The 1,638-nt window shown below is 39.3% G+C and overlaps 1 protein-coding gene across 1 annotated transcript in view; it reads left to right on the forward strand.

The window, feature by feature from the left end:
- LOC118413638 overlaps nucleotides 1-911 on the forward strand; it is a 14,897-nt gene extending 13,986 nt beyond the window's left edge. Inside the window, exons 18-20 of the mRNA XM_035817164.1 lie at nucleotides 73-213; nucleotides 477-543; nucleotides 687-911. Of these exons, the coding sequence (XP_035673057.1) occupies nucleotides 73-213; nucleotides 477-543; nucleotides 687-901 (423 nt within the window). The 3' untranslated portion in view covers nucleotides 902-911. The remainder of the gene's footprint in view (nucleotides 1-72; nucleotides 214-476; nucleotides 544-686) is intronic.
- Nucleotides 912-1,638: the final 727 nt, after the last annotated feature.

The following is a 1,638-nucleotide window of genomic DNA, read 5'->3' on the forward strand; positions in this document are numbered from 1 at the left end:
GATCATATGGTGTAACACGATGATATGATAATACAAAGGTTTGGTGACTGTGGCAGTATGCGTTTTTTTCAGGAGGCTCCTCGGCGAAAAGGGGGGATTGATCCTGTACTCATCCAGTTCTACGAAGAACGAGGAATGACTTCTGCTAGTATCAAAGATCCCTTGGTGCAAGAAGCTGCAAAAAAGACTGGGAAAACTATTACACAAGTTGTGGTAAGATGGCATCTATGACCTGTCTGGACATTTTGTGGACATTTTTTACCTTTGCAAGAAGTTGCTTAATTATCAGTCTCAATTTCTTTATTACACATGTGAAGGTGAACAGTTTTCTTTGGTGATACATAACAATCCGAAAAATTTATCATTATTTCTTCTTTACTATCTACTATACAGCAAGGATGTAGAAATGTCAATGATGTGTGTAAATGTGATCCATGTATTAGTAACAAGAAACATTGTGGCTGATATCATTTCAGAATTTCGTCAGCAACTACCGCAGGAAAAAGGGAGTGACCAAACAGAGACCACCGGCAGACGGTTCAGGTTAAAGTTATACAGAAGATATTTTGTTTTTCTAATGTTAGCACCAAATGACATTATAGTGTTCACAATCATCTCATTATGGTCTTCAGTGTTGCTTAAATGCCCAACGCCACTGTTTAAAATAACTGTTATTTCTGCAATAGGGAAGACAACCACTTCAGATACAGCACGTGCCGCTGTGCAGGTTCCGAATGTAGGGTCAGCTATGGATGAAAACGAACGCCAAAGGAAAGAAAAGGTATTCTTGTGGTTCAGATTGCAAAATGAAATGGCAGAACAGTTTAAGGGTAACCAGTTTCTGTATTACACACATGTAATAATGCATTTATATATTTTTACTACAATTCTAATTTGTTGATGAGCTGCAGTCCAAGCAAAATGATAATGATGATGGCGTTATCAAGATTAGTGGTCACAAATCATACTCTGTTTTTCTGCTTGACCGCGTTGATGTCATCGATTTTGTCAAGGGAGGGTCTTTTTAGCGAATGCCCACAAACGCCCACTCTAGAGAAGTCCGCGCTGCACGAATCTCATTTTTTTTGCTTGGAATATGTCTACGTTGTGCTCCCATGTATTAATCCTGAGTTTCAAGTCAATCCATTGACCCGAAGTGACATAAATCAAAGTTTTCGATTCTCGATGGTCTTTTTAGCGAACGCCCAGCAAAATGTCTTTTTAGCGAATGCCCACTATATCCACAAAAATATCAGCCGTCGCGCAACGACACCTAAACCTACCGCCACAAACATGTTCAAGATGGTGTCCCATTGATGTGTACGGAGTTTCCGTGCTTTACAAGCATTTTAAGTCCCTGTTTTTGGTCAAAATGTACGGCGACGATACTACCATACATTAACTATAGCAATTCAAAATGGCGGGCACTAGTCATGTGACCTCCTTGCGGGACTGTTCTATAAGTATCGCGGGAGGGACTGTTGTAGCATAGCTTCTCATACAACCATTTTAGAGTGAATTCTGAACAAGATTTTCATTTCATAGTGCTATCATCTGACTGATATTTACAATGTGGTCATTTTTTCTTTGCTATTATTACCCACGATTGAGGGAGTTAGTGCAAATATGGATATTGAT

The sequence above is a fragment of the Branchiostoma floridae genome, chromosome 4, assembly GCF_000003815.2.
Source record: "Branchiostoma floridae strain S238N-H82 chromosome 4, Bfl_VNyyK, whole genome shotgun sequence".
In the NCBI taxonomy this organism is placed as follows: Eukaryota; Metazoa; Chordata; class Leptocardii; order Amphioxiformes; family Branchiostomatidae; genus Branchiostoma; species Branchiostoma floridae.